The sequence below is a fragment of the Condylura cristata genome, unplaced genomic scaffold (genome assembly GCF_000260355.1).
Source record: "Condylura cristata isolate star-nosed mole 26May11 unplaced genomic scaffold, ConCri1.0 scaffold00023, whole genome shotgun sequence".
In the NCBI taxonomy this organism is placed as follows: Eukaryota; Metazoa; Chordata; class Mammalia; order Eulipotyphla; family Talpidae; genus Condylura; species Condylura cristata.
The window spans coordinates 142085-157969 of NW_004567124.1; the positions used below are offsets into that span (position 1 = coordinate 142085).

At 35.5% G+C, this 15885-nt stretch overlaps 2 protein-coding genes across 2 annotated transcripts; both read right to left on the bottom strand.

The window, feature by feature from the left end:
* Nucleotides 1–203: 203 nt before the first annotated feature.
* On the bottom strand, nt 204–1142 carry LOC101620409 (olfactory receptor 4F6-like). The gene has a single exon (XM_004687596.1). The coding sequence runs from the start codon at nt 1140–1142 to the stop codon at nt 204–206; it is 939 nt and encodes a 312-aa protein (XP_004687653.1).
* An 11915-nt stretch (nt 1143–13057) lies between these two features.
* Nucleotides 13058–13996, bottom strand: LOC101620638 (olfactory receptor 4F6-like). The gene has a single exon (XM_004687597.1). The coding sequence runs from the start codon at nt 13994–13996 to the stop codon at nt 13058–13060; it is 939 nt and encodes a 312-aa protein (XP_004687654.1).
* Nucleotides 13997–15885: the final 1889 nt, after the last annotated feature.

Below are 15885 nucleotides of genomic sequence, written 5' to 3' on the forward strand. Positions count from 1 at the left end.
GAGAATACCATTGGAGAGCTAAGAGCCATGACCATGAGTCTTTAAGACAGATCCGTAAGCAGAGTTCAGAGACTGTCATCACAATTCAGTCTAGAAGGAAAAAATAAAACAGGACATAATACACAGCATGTTATACTTTGGTCATTCTGGCTAAATTAATATACCTTACTTGGTTTACTCATGTGAGATTTTAGTATACTTTGTTAAGAGATTTCACTATAATTCACAAGCTGAGCACATAGTTTCCTCATTGCTACTTTCATATCTTTGTTCCTAAAAGTATAAATGACTGGATTTAGGAAAGGAGTGATAACTGCATCAAATAGGGCAAGAAATTTGTCCAGAGGTGATATAGGAAAGGGCCATATATAAAAAAAGATCAGTGGCCCAAAGAATAAAATGACCACAGTGACATGAGCTGACAGGGTAGAGAGGGCCTTGGATATGCTGCCTGAAGATTTTTTCTGAACAGTCACCAAAATAAAGATGTAAGAGATTATCAGAATGAAAAAGGCAGCTACAGAAATAAAACCACTATTGGCAGTGACCATAAATCCCAATGTATAAGTGTCTATGCAAGCAACCTTGATAAATCCAGGCAAATCACAAAAAAAGCTATCCAATTCATTAGGGCCACAGAAAGGCAAGTCTACAACAAAAACCAGCTGAGCCACTGAATGAATAAGGCCAATAATCCAGGAAGTGACCAAAAATATAATGCACATACGTGGGCTCATGATGGTCAGGTAGTGGAGGGGCTTACATATGGCCACATACCTGTCAAAGGCCATGGCGATGAGCAGCACCATCTCAGTGCCACCAATTGCATGAATAAAGAAGATTTGAACTATGCAACCCCCAAAAGAGATGGTTTTTTGCTTTCTGAAAAGATCATAAATCATCCTGGGAGTTGTGGAGGAGCAAAACATCACATCGATGATGGAGAGGTTGGCCAGCAGGAAGTACATGGGGGACTTTAAATGAGGATCAAAGATCACTGTTAGCACAATAAGGAGGTTCCCCATCAGGCTTGCAGCATAGAACACAGAGGAAGAAAGGAAGAGGAGCAGCTGGATCTCCCATGAGTTGGAAAGTCCCACGAACACAAACTCAGACACCACTGAGTGATTCACTTCATCCATTGCCCCTGAAGCCATGAAAACGCTCATGCTTCCTGAAAGAGGAGAGTAAGGAGGAGCTGATTTAGGAAAATGGCACTGATCTTAAATTTAATATGGACAGCTCAATAGACGTAGAAAACCAGGCAAAGGCTGGAAACTGGAAACTGAAACTGGAAACTATTTCAGTTACAAACCTATGTGTGTGTGTGTGTGTGTGTGTGTACACATATCTCTCTGTTAACTTTCATTGCTAGAATGTGTTCTAGGTAATAAATCTTCTAATTATTTGGAGACTAACTGTTGTAAACCTCATTATTGCATACTCATAGTTCCTTTATGGTTATAAGACATAGGACATTTACATTTTATTTAGTTATGTGAAAATATTAAGTGATAGTGTGTATCATAATTCAGACATATCGCAGTAATGCTGCTGTATTTATGAACACATTGGCAAGTTAATTCAAAACCCAGGTAAACATTTTTTTAAGGCCCAAGATGTGAATTTGTCATATCTCTAAATTAGGACAAGTTAAGTTATTTTCAGGAAAAAGGAAATGAAAAGAGATGTCAGGTCATGGCACCAGTCTTTTCTACATATTCCATTCTCACAGTTACCGGTTTTTAATTTAAATTTCTCTACTATTAAGTAAAGTGGAACTTGTTTAATGTGCACACTGTTAGTCATCCACTATCCACTCAAATCCTCTACTCTTTTTTTATTGGGTTGCTCTGTTTTTGTGTTGTATTAGATCTTCATATTTTAGATATTAAGTCCTTGTCAGATGTATGATGATCAAATGTCCTCAATTACTCTATAGGTTTTCTTTCCATATATCCGATGTTTTCTTTTTCTACACAAAAGAAATTTTAATGATATAGATCCATTCATTTATTTACTTTTGTTTGTTTTGCCACTGGAATTAAATTTCCAAATATGAGTCAAGATATCAATGACCAGGAAGGAGTTAATTTTGTTTTATTGTATGCATTTTATGGCCAAATGTTTTCTAAATCTTTGCATGAGACTTTATCTTCAAAAATGGATGATATTTTTTATTAGATTAGCAAGATTTTCAAAGTTACATAATTCCTAAGTTGTTTAAAAATTTGTAAAAGAATATAGTGTATTCATGTACTATATTAATATATAGTATTTCTATACCATTAGTACACTAACATAGTACCCAGGCCTCCTGGACACTCTTCATGTTCTGTCTTTATGTCTTGGGGTCATACTTTGTACCAGCCTCTAGCAAGCATGTTCCCCTTTACAGAAGAGCACAATAATAGTTTAAATCTGATCCTTTTAACACAATGGAATTTTGCACCTCACTCACTGCTGCAAAAGGAAAACAAATTATCACTGGTGATCACAAACTTAAATCTAGTGTGCCCGTATAGTGTCCTGACCTCCTTGATTTTGACTAGTAGAGCCCTGACTCACCCAGCCTCCCAGCACTAAGCATATAATGTAAGAAATGAGAGATACCTCAGAGATCATCCAATAACCAGTTGACTCTGTTCTCATCTTGAGCTGGCCAAAAGAAAAGGAAACAAATTTTTCTTTAAATTTCAACTCAGGAAGGCTGATAATTGTAGACTGTTTTCTACAGATCAATATTTGATCTTCATTCAGATGATGATCTGTACTTGCTACCTTTAATTTTATATTACTAGTAAGGTTAGTTTAAACTAGATACTGGAAATCATAAGATTAACAAGAAACTTGTAATTTCTGATCATCCTAGCACTTTCTTCATTAGATCATTCTTCCTGAATTTGGTAAAATAAAGAGCTCATGACAGAATAGTAAAAAGACGTGCAGGATCAGGCACTGCAGCTGCATATTCCAAAAATTATTGCTTTTACTTTGGCAATGCAACAAGCCTGCTACAAGGCTATTGTTCCTGGCACCTGAATGCACATTTACTAGTGACTATAAAATCCTTTTCTTTGAAATGTAGGGGGACAGATAAAAGGAGCGTAAATAGCTTTGCTGACGCTAAGGAACCAATTGGTTAACAAATTCATAATTGTTATGTTTGACCCTTGGCTTTCAGACATTCCACTTCAGATGTCTGTTATATTTGGGTCCTGAGTATGGTAAATATTGCCTTTTCCCTGATGAATATCAGAACTGTGCTGTGTCTTCTGGTTCATTAGATGCCCCGTCTAACCTTTCTGAACCAAGGTTGAAATTATAGATTTTAAAAAGCCACAAAATATAGAGTTCCTATCTTTCTAATGTTATGAACACCTGGAATATAAAGTCCTACATAATACCTCCAGCACAGAAAAAGCTGCTAATTACAGCACTGGAAAGTTACTTAAGTGCTGGGACTATGGAGATCTGGGACTCCCAATTGAGTACACTCAGTCAAGGGAATTGTCTCCTAGGGCCACAGAAATTTGACCACAGTGACCAAAGGGGAATGCTGGTAATGGGTTGCTTGAGGAGAAGGTGGAAAGTAGACTTAGGAAATTTTTGTGAAAATAGCAGAGTATTTTTTAAACTGCCTGCTTATTTTCGTATTTGTACAATAAGAGTTTGTGTAAGAATGAAAACAGTTTACCTCCACATAAGTGAAAATAATTCTTACTAATTCTATCAGATGGAAGGACAAGAAAGAAAAAGGGAAGAAAAACAGCTGTTTTTGAAGATGTGTAACTGATTCCTGAGTGGGTCTCAGAGTGAGTTTTGTTTAATTAGTTCAATAGATACCTTTAAGTACACGGTATGCCAGACACCATTCCAGGAATTGGGAGTATAGAATTAACAAGGATTCCTGCCTGTGTGGAGTCCACATTCATGATTGAATATGCAATTGTAGTCTTATATTCCGATAGCCCTTTTCTAGAAAAGATGCGAACACTTGAAGAATTGATGAAATCATCACATTTGTGGGGAGTCTCTATACTGCTTGTTTCTAATTCAGCGCCCATCTTTTGGAAATCTCTTAACAGGCATCTTCTTCCTTTATCAGGAATTTATGTTTAACATCTGTATCAATCTATTTAATTTTTCAGTGACTCTCTAATAAATATGCATTGGTCGTTATCTCTCCCAAATATAAGACATATGTGGCAATTTCCATTTATTTTAATTCTCCTTACTGCTCGAAAACCTCTCAAAAATGATGGTGGCAGAAAGATTGCCTGGCTTTCCAATCATTCATTCAAATACATTTCAGAGATAATGTAAAGATGAAAAAGAAATGAAAATCAACCATGAATGATAAAAAAGAAATTGAACATATATCAAAATGGGGCAGTAGAATTAGTAGAACAACTCTAAGTAATGCGTGTATAAACTATTTTAGAATTTATAACCAAACTTCCATGTCATGAGTTCTTAACTAATCAAATGGACAGTAAAAAAGGCAAAAATAATCACTAAGGCAAAAATTATTCTAACCAGAAGTTTTCAAGGTTTCCATGAAATAGAAATAGCAATTGGAATGATGTTTTGTAGTTTTCTTGTTATAGGACTTTCACCTACTTTGTGAGGTTTATTCCCAGGTATTCAATTTTTTTAGTACAACTGTGAATGGGATGGTTTTCTTGATTTCTTCTTCAGGTATAGTGATTGCACATAGGAAAGCTGCTGATTTTTATGTGTTGATTTTGTAAGCTGCTACATTTTCTACTTCATTAAACTTTTATTATTTTAATTAGTTTTTATATGGAATTTTAGGGTTCTCTCTATATATTGTCATATTGTCCATGAATAGTGAACTTTTACTTCCTTTTTCTCTATATGGATTCCCTGTATGTTTTTCTCTTGCCTAATGGCTCTTGCTCAGACTTCCAGTATTATATTAAAAAGCAGTGGTGAAAATGTTCCAGATCTTAAAGAGAAGGGACTTAGTTTCTCACCATTAAGAATGATATTTGCTTTAGGTTTGTTGTATGTGAGTTTTACATACATACAGGTATGTTCTTCTAAGAATTTCAAGGGCCTTCATCATAAATGAAGTTGAGTTTTCTCCCTTTTTTCCTTTGTCAGCTCACTTGAGGTTTACCTATTATTTTTAAAAAACCAGTTTTTGGTTTCATTGATCTTTTAGATTGTCTTTTTACTTCTATTTCATTTACTGCTGCTTGCATTTTTATTTTCTTTCTTCTACTAGTTTTTTGAGTCTCTTTGTTGTTCTTTTTCTAATTCTTTGAGATGGGAGATTAGGTGCTTGTTTTGGATTCTTTCTTGATTCTTGGTGTGGGCCTCTATTACTACAGAGTTTTTTCCTATTACTTCTTTTGCTTTGTCCCATATATTCTGGAAATTTGTGACCTCTTTGTCATTTTTTCCAGTGTACTTCTTATATTCTTCTTTGATACCCTCATTGATCCAGTGGCCTTTCAGTATCATGTACTTCATTCTCCGTGTCATGGGTAGTGGGGGGAAGATCCTTGCTTTTACTTTGTAATTGATTTCTAGTTTGATGCCTTTATGATCAGAGAAGTTGGTTGGTATGATTTTGATATTCATGAATTTTGTTGATTTATTTTGTATCCCAGTACATGGTCTATCCTGGAGAATTATCCATGTGCATTTTAGAAGGATCTATATTTGAGCTTTTTGGGTGGAGTGTCCTATACATGTATTCAAAGTCTTTGTTTAGGGCTGTTGTATCTTTATTTTTTGTCTTGTTGATCTGTCCACTGATGAACATGGGGTGCTGATGTCTCCTACCACATATATATTTTCTCCATTGTCTTTTTTTCAGATTTGAAAGTTACTGTCTAAATGTATGTTGGTGTTCCTTCACTGGGTCCATAGATACTTGTTATTGTTGTAACTTACTGGCATATTGTCACCTTGATCATAATGTAGTGACCATCGATGTATCTTTTTATCTTTTTTAGTTTGAGCTCTATTTTACTGATGTAAGTATGGCTGCCCCTGCCTTCTGATGGGGGCCAGTTGCTGGTAAAAAATTTTTTCCAGCTTTATTGTTTTAAGTCTTGTTTTTTAAATATTTATTTATCTTTTTAAATATTTATTTATTTTTGCATACAAAACTGGGGTACAAGCCAGAGGTATAGGGGCAGTGAGAGGATTCACCAGAGACAGAGTGGGGAGCAGAACAGGCTGACTGGCAAAGTACAATGCTGAGGGGAGCAGCGAGCAGGTCAGGAGAGGTCTGCCACACCATGTGGATCACTTCTGGGGCAGGTGGGGATTGAACTCATGCTGAAGTGGCTTTAATCCACTGCACCACCAGATAGGGCCCTCCAGCTTTATTTTTAATCTGTGTTTATTTTTGGCTCTTAGGTGTTTTTCCTGAAGACAACAGAAGACAGTTCTGTTTCCTATCCAGCAGGCAACTCTGTGTCTTTTAACTGATGAATTTAGTCCATTATTATTTATACATCGGAGTCTATAGTTGCCATTTTATCATTTTATATTTCTATTCATTACCTTGTTTGTTTCTTCCAGCTCATTCATATGTTGGCTTAATTTTTTTTTTAAGATTTATTTATTTGTGCATACAGAAGTGGGGTACAGGCCAGAGGCTCAGAGGCGGTGAGAGGCTTCACCAGAGACAGAGTGGGGAACAGAACAGGCAGATCGACGAAGTACACAGCGGGCGGATCAGGAGAGGTCTGCCACGCCATGTGGTCACCTCCGGGGCAGGCGGGAATCGAACTCATGTGGAAGCGGCTTTAGATTCTCAGTGCTGTGCTTTAACCCGCTGAGCCACCAGAGAGGGCCTATGTTGGCTTAAATTTTAAGGCATCTTGTAATGTTTCTTCTTGGTCTAAGAAAGTCCTTATTTTTCCTTCATATAGAAAGGAAAGTTTTAAAGGATAAGGCTGACATTTTTTATATTGGAGATTTTTTCTTCTTGCTATAGTGTTTCTTCAGAGCAGTCTGATGTCAGCCTGATTGGTTTTCCTTCATAAATTATCTGTTTCTTCCCCCTTGTCAACTTCATTATTTTTCTTTGTCTTGGACTTTTGGAAGTTTCACTATTCTGTGTCTTTCTGTCATTACCCTTTCATTGTGGTAATTTGGTGTTCCATATTCTTGTATTTCTGTTTTCGTACACTTCTTCATATTTGGGAAGATCTCTTCAATTATTTCCTTAAATATGTTCACGGTTCCTTTGGTTCTCTACCTTCTGGGATTACTAAGATTCATATTTCCACTCCTCCTGGAGTCAGGCATTTCACCAGATGTTTCTTCGTTCTTTTTATTTTGACCATCACATTCCCTTTTTTATTTTTTGGTTCTTGTTGTGTGTGTATCTTCAAGAGTACTGATTCATTCTTCCATTTCATCAATTCTGTTTTGTAACTTTTACCAGAATTCCTTAGCTCTCCCATTTATCTTTTAATAGACTGCATTTACTTAATTTCCTTCCTAAAAAACTCATTTTCATTCTCCAGTTTGTTAATTTTACTTCATTTCATTCCAAAAAAAACTTACCTTTTTTTTTCCTTTTCATCTTCTTTATGTTTTTATTATGGCAATTATGAATTCTCTATCATTCAGGCAGAAAAAGCCTTCCATGTTGTTGTTGAGTCCTGGGGGCTGATTTTCTTATTGTGATTTTCTTATTGTGATAGTACAGAAGTACTATTTGTACTTTTCCTTCTACCTGTTGTTTGTTTTCTAATTTGTTGTCTAATTTGTTTTCTAATTAACCACTTCATCACTGGAGCTGGTGGGCATTTCTTCAGAGTGCTCTCACTGGCATATTGGGGGCTGGTGGCCAGACCAAGTCTGGTGTGGTCATACCACATTTCACAAGGACTATGGTGCTATAGATTGGTTATTTGGCATGAGCTGAGTTCAGCAAGTCTCTCTGTGATGCCTGTCTAAGTCTGTCTGTGATGCCTGTCTTTTCCCCCACATGCCTGTTTTAACCTGTAATGCAGGCAGGGTCTGTGCATGCACATAAGTGTTAACGCAGACTCTAAACACTGCATGTGGGCCCAAACCTCTCCCATGATGTTGTTCCCCATAATGATGAGTCCCTCTCTCTGCCTTCCTGGATTTACTTACTGTTCTGGATGGGGTACATGGTGCACAAGGAGTCACAGGCCTCTTGCAGTGGTATGTGGGCCCAAGGGCACTGTCCTGTACCTCACTGTTCACCTTTCGTTGCTGAACCCCCTTCTGCCTTTACTCAGATTCAGTGCTTGAAGGGGTATTCAGGGATCACCAGTGTCCATCACCCGTGAGGGCTGGCAGTTCACGTTTACTCGCAGAACATTCCCACTGCCTTTACTCTGTTTCAGAAGAGGGGTGCACTCAGTATATTTTTATGTCAAAAAGAATAAGAAGAAAAATGCAAAAAAGTAATGCAAAACAAAATTGGGCTATTGAATGCAGCAGGAGCCTAAGATGGTCAGTTAGGTAGAAATTATGATAAAAAGGAAGAAATGAAGAATAGGAACTTTTTTCATATTTGTAAACCTAAAAGATCCAGTGCCCCAAATTATTTCCTAGTGGCACATACCTTTAGAATTGTTTCCTGTTTATAAGACTTGAAAATTCATCTGTTTTTGGTTTTCTGTTCCTTATTAGCAAAAAATAATCTGGGTATTCTTTCCTACAGTAAAATTCTATCATCCTTTCATTTAAGCCAAAGAAACTTAACTTTTTCTCTGTCAATTTAAAGATGCTGTCTGCAGTTTTTTCAGATAAATGTGTAATAGCTTTCAACTTAGTAAAGACAAATAAATGTCAATTATCTGTACCTTCTAGTTTTAGTCATCTCATTCCTTCAGCCTCTCCTATGGGATCTTCTATCAGTTTTATCTTTTTCACTTTGCCTAACAATCCCTATTTGACCACCAAATATCTCATTGTAGTGACCTTGAAAAAAAATCTAATAAGTATTTTGAAAATTAATTAAAACAGGAGTGTTTATTGCTGGCCACTAAACATTTTACATCTAATTTCCTACTACTCCACCATTATTTCGTCATCTGATTTTAACTGACTTTATAATGTTTTATTATAGAGTGAGTTAGATCCCTAGTTCAGTCTGGAAAGGAACAAACAGTAACTTATTCACAGAAGGAGCAAAAGAAGTAGATCATAAACATTCACATACATCATTTGCCTTAATATTCTAACCAAGGTGGGAGGGATGGTGTTGAAATAAATATTCCCAAGAAATACAAATTTATATATGCATAAATATTAAAAAATATATATCAAGTCCATTAAAAAGATGTGGTACATATACACAATGGAATATTTGTCAGCAACAACAACAAAAAAAACTTGCATTTTGCAGCAACCTGGATGGACCTGGAAAAGATCATGCTTAGTGAAATAAGCCAGAAAGAAAAGGAAAAATAGTGGAGGTTTCACTTAGGAGGTTTCATAGCAGGAGTATAAAGGACCAGGTGAGAAAATAATAATAATAGTAAACAACTATATACCAGAGACATTTCACAGGGGTGGAATGGGAAATGGGATCAAAAATGGTGGAGGGAGGGAAATGCACTGGACTATGGTGATGGTACACGGTTGATTTGGTGATGGGAAACCCACGGGGATTACAACTGATGGAAAAGGCACAAAATGATGTAAAAATGAACTATTATATTGTTTTTAAAATATCACGCCCAAAGTTGCGTTAGCTAAGGGATTGACTACTCAATTCGGAAGAATCTGATTATCAGATGTAATATCTAATATGTGCTTCCATTTATTAGGATCAAATAATAGATCAACTGAGCAAATTTATTTACTTGATGACAAGTGAATATTATGTACACTATGACCTGACATAATAAGAAGGTCACTTCATTTCTGTGGTATATTTACAGAAACCCAGGATAACTACGGTTTTTAAGACTCAAAAAAAAAAAAAAAGCCCAATTGAGGCACATTTTACAAAATAGTTAGCCAATAATCCTCAGACCCCATTTTTGAAAAATATGCCAAGGAAATATGGATGACAACAATAAAAACAGCTGAAACCAGCTGAAGTGTATATAGGAAATGTCTGAACTGTCTTTACAGTTTCTCTACATTAAAATTATTCCAAATGAAATAACTTTATTTAAACACATAAGGTTATGAAACAGGGAAATTATTGTTAAAAAATTTTATTGAGGTAGCATTTGTTTACAACACTGAATAGGATTCAGAGGTGTAGCATCACACCTCTTCAGGTATTTATCACCACACCATACCTACCACCAAGGCACCCACCCACTGTCCACCACCTCAGTGTATCCTACTCTCCACCTTACCCTCTAGTAAACCTAATTTTGCAGTGGGGTTTGTTATTAGTTTGGGATTGACTGAGTCCTTATTTTGTTTCTTTATATTCCACATGTAAATGAAAGTATGTAACATTGGCCTTTCTCCAGTTTAAGTTTACTTACTTTGCTTACATAAAATTCCTTCAGTTCCACCCATGTGTTCCAAATGGCAGTGTTCCTCATTTTTTATCAATGATTAGTATCATATACCACAGATTAATTCACTCATCTGCCATTTGACAACTTAGCTATTGTCAAGAATGCAGCATTGCATGTATACTCTATATATAATCCTTTGAATTAGTGTTTTTTTTTTATTCTCCAGAAAAATACCTAGGAGAAAAATTGTTGGATTGTATGACAGATTTATTGTTAGTATTTTGAGAAAAGGTCACACTGGTTTCCATAGGGGCTAGAGCAGTCCACATTGCCACCAACAATACACAGAGATTCCTTTTTATCCACAACAGTGTTTTTTATGGTCTTTTGATATGCTTTATGTGTTTTGGATTTGCATTTCACTGATAATATGTAATGATGAAGTCTGAGAGTGTGATACCATTAGTCTTATGTGAGGAGTATTTGGGGTCATTTGTGCTTCCATGTGAATTTCATTGTTTGTTCTATTGCTTTGATGAAAATCATAGATACCGTGATAGGGCTTACATTGAATTGTATCTGACTTTAGGTAAGAGGGTTATTTTAACAATCCTAATTCTTTCTAGTCATGTTTGGGAAATATCTTTCCATTTCCTGTGTCTTCTATTTCGTTTAGCAATATATGGGCCTTTCACTTTCATTGTTAAATTTACTCCTTAATTAAGGATGCATACGAAAAAACCACAAGTGATATGATATTCCATGATAAATACTAAAAGCACCTCCTCTAATTTCCTGCAGAGGAGAAAGATGTCCACTTTAAACACTACTATTCAGCACAATATTCAAGGTTTTAGCTAGACCAATTAGCCAGGGAATCATACAAAAATAATTCAAATTGACAAAGAAGTAAAAAATCACTCTTTGCATTGACATGTATAAAAAATCCTAAAGACTGAACTAATTGAAATTGTACAATAAAGTAGCAAGTGACAAAATAATTTGCAGTTTGATATGCAAACAAGATAGAAAAGAAATAAATCAAGAAATTATTTACAATCACATCAAAAAATTCTATTACTCAGTTTAAAATGAATTGTATAGTGAAAATCACGTATTAAAACTCTACTGCTTCACAAAATGAACATTGAAGATACAAAATGTATAATATAATGTATATGTTAGTGAAAAATTAACAGTCTAGTGGAGTAATGAGAAATACAGCTAATTAAATATGATCCAAATGACAGAAGACAAGAAGGGACCATGAGTCTGTAAAACTAAAATTCTAGATATGGTTACTCTGTATTCCTTATGCAGTCTTGTTAAAATTATTTAATTTTAATTTTTAATTTTAAAAATTAAATTATTTAATTTTCTTTCTATTTTAGGGAACTCTATGAGTAGGTTTATACTTTACTTTAAATCAAAAATTATATGATCCTAGTTGAAGCTTCACACCAAGTGCTATATGAGTTATTGTACTTATTTCCAAAATACCTTTCTACTATGGCATGATGAAGTAATGTAGGCTCTACAAACTGTCTCCTTTTCCCCAGCATTGAGAAGGAGAGTCAGTGTTGGAGGAGGGAAACAGAATGTGCTCCTTCCACTTTGCTACCTATGGGCTTTCCTCTGCTTGCTGCACTTTCAAACATCACCTGTCCACACTTCACCTCAGTGACCTGTGTTTCATTCCAAGGAGGCAGCTGTTCTCCAATATAAGAGGAACCATCTCATCACACCTAGGCTTATCATACCCTCTTCAGGAACAACTATTTATTTTAGCAATGGCTTTACTTTATATTATATGCTTGCTTCATCTTCACTGTTGAATAACCTCCCTCAAGGATTATTCCCTTCATGGACTATTTTCTAAGGTCAAGAAACAGGCATCAGCCAAGAAGCTTTGATCTTTGAGTTACACCTTTGCATGTTCTCCCACCCAATTTGTAATAGCTTTTCATATTAGACATTCATGTAAACTGTTACCCTTATTTCTATCCTTAAGGTGCTTCATAAAAGGGCTATATCTGAGATAACTTAGAGTTTATTCTTTTCAAACACCTCATTAACAATTAAATTAGTTAACAATTCTTTATATCAAAATTTCACTTTAAAATGGGGTTCCTGAGTCCTTAAGGCCATGAAAAAAACAGACTAGTAATGATACAATGGAATAAGTTAACAAATAATAAACAGGAAAGAAAGAAAACAAATCATCTTATATAAAAAATCAGTTAAGTAAAAATTGATATTTATCTCTGAAGTGGTCCAATGAGCATGGGAAATACAGAATTTGAACAATATACAAAATATTGAATTTAAAAAGCATTGTATTATGTTTTTATTAATTGTGTTTGGCACTATACAGAGAAGATCATTGGCAAGATAAGATCCATGACTATTGAGTCTTTAAGACAGTTCCATAAGTAGAGTTCAGAGACTGTCATCACAGTTCAGTCTAGAAGGAAAAAAACAAAACAGGACACAGTACACAGCACGTTACACCTCGGTCATTCTACCTAATTTAATATAACTCACTTGGTTTATCCCTGTGACATTTCAGCATACTTTGTTTCCATGTATCTTTAGAATTGTTAAGAAATTTCACTATAATTCACAAGCTGAGCACATAGTTTCCTCATTGCTACTTTCATATCTTTGTTCCTAAAAGTATAAATGACTGGATTTAGGAAAGGAGTGATGACTGCATCAAATAGGGCAAGAAATTTGTCCAGAGGTGATATAGGAAAGGGCCATATATAAAAAAAGATCAGTGGCCCAAAGAATAAAATGACCACAGTGACATGAGCTGACAGGGTAGAGAGGGCCTTGGATATGCTGCCTGAAGATTTTTTCTGAACAGTCACCAAAATAAAGATGTAAGAGATTATCAGAATGAAAAAGGCAGCTATAGAAATAAAACCACTATTGGCAGTGATCATGAATCCCAGTGTATAAGTGTCTATGCAAGCAACCTTGATAAATCCAGGCAAATCACAAAAAAAGCTATCCAATTCATTAGGGCCACAAAAAGGCAAGTCTACAACAAAAACCAGCTGAGCCACTGAATGAATAAGACCAATAATCCAGGAAGTGACCAAAAATATAATGCACATACGTGGGCTCATGATGGTCAGGTAGTGGAGGGGCTTACATATGGCCACATATCTGTCAAAGGCCATGGCGATGAGCAGCACCATCTCAGTGCCACCAATTGCATGAACAAGGAAGATTTGAACTATGCAACCCCCAAAAGAGATGGTTTTTTGCTTTCTGAAAATATCATAGATCATCCTGGGAGTTGTGGAGGAGCAAAACATTACATCGATGATGGAGAGGTTGGCCAGCAGGAAGTACATGGGGGACTTTAAACGAGGATCAAAGATCACTGTTAGCACAATAAGGAGGTTCCCCATCAGGCTTGCAGCATAGAACACAGAGGAAGAAAGGAAGAGGAGCAGCTGGATCTCCCATGAGTTGGAAAGTCCCACGAACACAAACTCAGACACCACTGAGTGATTCACTTCATCCATTGCCCCTGAAGCCATGAAAACGCTCATGCTTCCTGAAAGAGGAGAGTAAGGAGGAGCTGATTTAGGAAAATGGCACTGATCTTAAATTTAACATGGACAGCTCAATAGACATAGAAAACCAGGCAAAAGCTGTTTTATTACTTTGGAAACTGTTTTAATACAAAGTAATATAGATCTATATATGTATGTATGTGTGTATGTATGTATATGTACATATATACATATTCCTCTGTTGTTAACTTCCATTGCTCAAATGTATTCTAGAGAATACATCTTCTAATCATTTGGATGGCTAACTATGTTGTAAGCCTCATTATTGCATAATCATATCTCATTTGTGGCTATAAGACACAAATAATTTACAAATTATTTAGATGTGTGAAATTATTATATGACAGTAGATTTCATAATTCAGACAAGTCTCAGTAATGCTGTCATATCTGTGACCACATTGACAAGTGCTTTAAAAATCCATGTAAGCATTTTTTTAAGGCATGAGTTGTGAATTTCTAATTAAAATGCAGGAAGACGAAAACATAGGAACAGGAAGATGTCAGAGCATGGCATTTACTTTCCCATAGAAGAAAGACAGGTGATAGAGAAATTGATCAGATTATGGTTCTATAGAGGAGATTCCACTGGGTTGGAAAGAGGAAAAAAGGTAGAATAGAATTATAGTGATGAATCATAAATCCCAAGTACAAGAGAAGTATAAATATATTTTTCTACTAGTAGAAATGTAAATATTTGACAGAATTTGGACTGTGAGGAAAATGGAGACACAGGTAATCTCATAAGTAGTGGTGAAAGATTATAGTGATAAAACATTTACCAATTTGACAGCACCTTCCAAAATTTGATATGATCATGTACTTTCCCTCATTTATTCTACTTATTTTAAAAATTTAGTTAAAAACATTTTTATGAAAATAGTTGGGAAAGAAGTTATATTAGAATATTATTTTTCATGAAGGAAAATACCCAAAGTAACTAAAATGTACAGAAATACGCGACTACCCTAGGTAAAACAATTAATTAAATTTGGTCTACTAATACTATGTAACCATTTACACTGATAAGGTACAGCTAGAGATAACTAGACAGGGACTACAATAAGGAAATCATTCATCATCTATTCCTATAAAAATGTATTTTAAAAGATTACATATATAAAGTTATATTAATAAAACTAAATGCAATAAAATGCCTAGTTTAATTCATACACACACATGCACGCAAACACACACATATAGCAATGATTAGAACTCAGGAGTGGGAATGCACATACACCACTTGAGAATTTTGTTCATTATAGTATCAATGTCATTCACATTCATGAAAAGCAACTAGACTTGAAATCAATGCAGTTCATTTCACAAGCATTATCATCAGCAATTTCCCAATGATGCAATCTATTAAGAATATAATTGAATTCTAAAGTACTCCCCATGAGAGAAGAATACTGTTCTACAATGCTTCCAACACCCACTTAACCCCAAGCCCTTTTTGTCAACTTAATAAAAAATCTCCCTAGATTTTGTGGGCACTTAGGCACCTGCATGCATGTGGCAGCCTCCTCTCACCACCACACAGGTCTAGCGCTGTTCAGACTCCCAGTTGCTGCCCACTGCCTTTCCCTGCTATCTCCTTTATGATGTCCCCTTAGGTTACCACTGTGTGTTGGAGGGACCAAGATTTATTTTTATATGATACTTTGTTTCATTTGCTTTGGTTACATTCCAAAGAGAGAAACTATCTAGCAGTTGTCTTTCACTTCCTGACTTGTTTGCTTAGCATAATCATGTCAAGTTCCATCCATGGTGTGTCAGTAACAACTGTGAAGTAATATTTCACTGACTTTATCTGGTCCTGTGTAAATGGGCATTTAG

Bases quoted from the DNA above. Each gene is read 5' to 3' on its own strand.
- LOC101620638 (XM_004687597.1), bottom strand. From the start codon at position 13,996: ATGGATGAAGTGAATCACTCAGTGGTGTCTGAGTTTGTGTTCGTGGGA.
- LOC101620409 (XM_004687596.1), bottom strand. From the start codon at position 1,142: ATGGATGAAGTGAATCACTCAGTGGTGTCTGAGTTTGTGTTCGTGGGA.